Source organism: Monoraphidium neglectum, assembly GCF_000611645.1.
Source record: "Monoraphidium neglectum strain SAG 48.87 unplaced genomic scaffold scaffold05540, whole genome shotgun sequence".
NCBI lineage: Eukaryota > Viridiplantae > Chlorophyta > Chlorophyceae > Sphaeropleales > Selenastraceae > Monoraphidium > Monoraphidium neglectum.
The window spans coordinates 190-3074 of record NW_014008090.1 but is presented as its reverse complement, the minus strand read 5'-3'; the positions used below and the strand labels follow the sequence as shown (position 1 = coordinate 3074).

Below are 2885 nucleotides of genomic sequence, written 5' to 3'. Positions count from 1 at the left end.
GCCGCAAACAGGCACCAGCAGCTGCAGGCGCTGCTCAACATCCCGCCCTCTTTCGTGGCAGAGCTGATCATGGCGGAGCCCCGTGTCCTGTGCCTCTCCGCCACCACAGTGCGGGCAAAGTTCGACGCCCTAGTGGACAGGTGCGCCGCGCCGCGCGCATTAGATGGAAAGAACGGCCTGCGCTCGGGGCCGCGCAGCGGCTTGTGGGCCGCAGTGTACGCGCCGCCTGCTCCGCGCACCGCTGGCGAGCGGGCGGGCTGGCGGCGGCATCCGCTGGGTGCAGTTTCCGGCAGCCGGTTGGGACAGAGTAACTCCGCGATCGCCGACGAGCCTCGCACTGAGGTGCCGCCCTTCCCCCCTCTGCTGCAGGTATGGCGCGTTTTCTGTTGACATCGTGGACATGCTACTGGTGGACCCGGAAATGCTCATCAACGCGGCGCCCCTGTGCCCCCAGGAGCGCCAGCAGCGGCGCAGCCAGCAGGCCGCCGCCGCGGCGCGGCGGCGGCAGCAGCGGCAGCAGCAGCGCGCGGAGGCGGCGGCGGCAGCTGCGCTGGAGGAGGAGCGGCAGCGGCTCAGGCCCAAGTTCACGGGGCGGCAGCGGCGGCTGTTTATTGAGGGGGACGAGGAGGAAGACCCGCGGGTGTGGGGCGGGCTTGACCAAGCCACCGCGGACCCAGGGCAGCCACAGCAGCAACAGCAGCAGCAGCAGCAGCAGCAGCAGGAGCAGGAGCTAGAGGGACTGCAGGATCAGCAGCGCCAGCCATCGGCGGACGCACTCAACGCGACGAGCATTGCTGACCTGGCGGCGGACGAGGAGGGGCAGGCTGTGGCTGAGGCGGAGCAGCCGCGCGAGCATGAAAAGCGGCGGCCGGAGCAGCGGCAGCAGCAGCAGTCAGTGCTGCGGTCGCTGCTGCAGTTTTCAGACCAGTCGGGGCTTCCGCCGGCGCAGGTGCTGGGCCTGTGGCAGCAGCAGCCCGGGCTGGTTGGGCTGCCTGCGTCCGAGCTGCGGCGCCGGCTGTCGGCGGTGGCGGGCGCGATCGGCCTGGGGTCGTACGACGGCTCGGGCGGCAGCGCCACCAGCAGCACCGCAAGCGTCGACGGGGAGGGCGAGGCCGACGCAGCGGCGGCGGCGGCGATCGCCGCCGCGTCCCGCAGGCGGGCGCCCGGCGGCGACGCGTACGCAAAGGCGGCGCCCGGAGGCGCGGCCGCCGCGCGGCGCGGCAGCCGCAAGGCGGAGCCGCCCGCGGGCGCGGCGCTGACGCGGCAGCAGCAGCGGGTGCTGAAGCAGCGGCAGCGGCAGGCTGAGGCCGACGAGCTGCAGCGGCAGCGCCTGCTGAAGCAGCAGCAGGAGGAGCAGCGGCGCGGCGCCGCCGGCGTCTTGTCCGCCGGCGCCGCTGGCGCTGCCGCGCAGCTGCAAGAGCGCGGCGCCGCCTTCGGCGAGGGCGAGCTGAGCACCGCGGCGGTGCTTGAGGCGGTGCTGCGGGACGCGCCCGCGCTGCTGGCGGTTTCGCCGGACGAGATCGAGGCGCGCCGTGCGGGGCTCGGCGCCGCGTTGGGCGTGCAGGACGCGGCGCGGCTGCAGGCGCTGCTGGCGAAGCAGCCGGCGCTGCTTTCCGTTGATGCCGGCGAGCTCGCCGCCCGCGCCGCCGCGCTGGCCGCCGCGCTGCGGCTGCCGCCCCCGCGCGCGCGCCAGCTCGCCGCCGAGCGCCCCTCGCTGCTCGCCGTGCCGCGGCCGGCGCTCGCGGCGCGGCTCGGGGCGCTGGGGCGCCTGCTGGGCGTGCCCGCCGCGCTGGCGGCGGAGTGCGCGGTGCGGGAGCCTGGGCTGCTGGCCGCAGGCGAGGAGGAGGTGCGTGCGCGGTTTGATGCCTTGGCAGCAGGATTCGGTTCTTTCAGGGAGGACGCGGTGGATGTGGTCCTAGCAGACCCCTCTGTTCTGATGCGCGTCGAAGGGCGGTGACGCGGTCGGGAGGGCGCCCCGCTATCCCATGGCGCCTCGGCGGGCGGCTCACGGCTTGCAGTGTGGACAGGGCTGTTGATGGCAGCACGTGGCGGCAGGTGTGCGTTGGCACGCCCGCGCTCTGCCGGCTGCTGGACTTCTCTTCAGTGCCCTCCACCAAGCTGTCCTTCATAACAGTGAAGCCAAGGCCCCTGTGCTAGATGCACCATTGTACCAATGGAATCTGCCACTTTGAGAATGACAAGCAAGATTACACCATTGTGCTGCGAGTAGCTGTCACCCCGGCTCGAGTCGGCCGGCAAAAGGTTGACCGAGTCAGTCACGTTTGTCAGGCACAGCTGCAGGTTGATTTTGTCTGTTGCAAGGCACTACTATACACAAAAGCTGTCGCAGGTTACGCACAATCTTGAGCACTCACACACGCACCTGCGCAGCCCTAAGAGAGTCGCTTTGACGAGTTGAAGTCGTCGTCGCAATAAGGCCCAGGCTCTTGTAGAGGGCTACGCCACGCCTTAGCAACTTGTGGTAAGCTAACACTTATTACGGCGCATGCCCAGGCTCCGGAGGCGAGAGGCCACAACCTTGTCGCCCAGCGCTTGGCAGATCAAACCACTTGCCCGCCCCAGCGACGTTTCAGTCATTCAATTATTATACACCTGCTCTTGCAAAGCTCCGCGGACATTTTTGGATCCCTGCGCCCTTCGCACTCCTCCTCGTCAGGCCTCCTCCGGGACGCTCGCCCCGACTTAGCCATCAAATTCGTATTTAATAAACTTGAATACTTATCGTTACTTCATTGACAGGCCCTGCTAGACGGCGAACTTGGAAAGTAAACTCGCTTGGTTGGCCGGTTGCCCTCGCCTGCGCGCTTCATACCGTCATTCTGTGTGGCACAGCGTCCAGCCATCAATGTACTCCTTGCTACAGA

General features: G+C 68.8%; 1 protein-coding gene across 1 annotated transcript; it reads left to right on the top strand.

Annotated features, from left to right (window-relative positions):
- Nucleotides 1–69: 69 nt before the first annotated feature.
- On the top strand, nt 70–1957 carry MNEG_15663 (hypothetical protein; the record flags this gene model as incomplete). Its single annotated transcript, XM_014035866.1, has 2 exons — nt 70–140; nt 370–1957. The coding sequence occupies 2 exons, from the start codon at nt 70–72 to the stop codon at nt 1955–1957; spliced, it is 1659 nt and encodes a 552-aa protein (XP_013891320.1).
- Nucleotides 1958–2885: the final 928 nt, after the last annotated feature.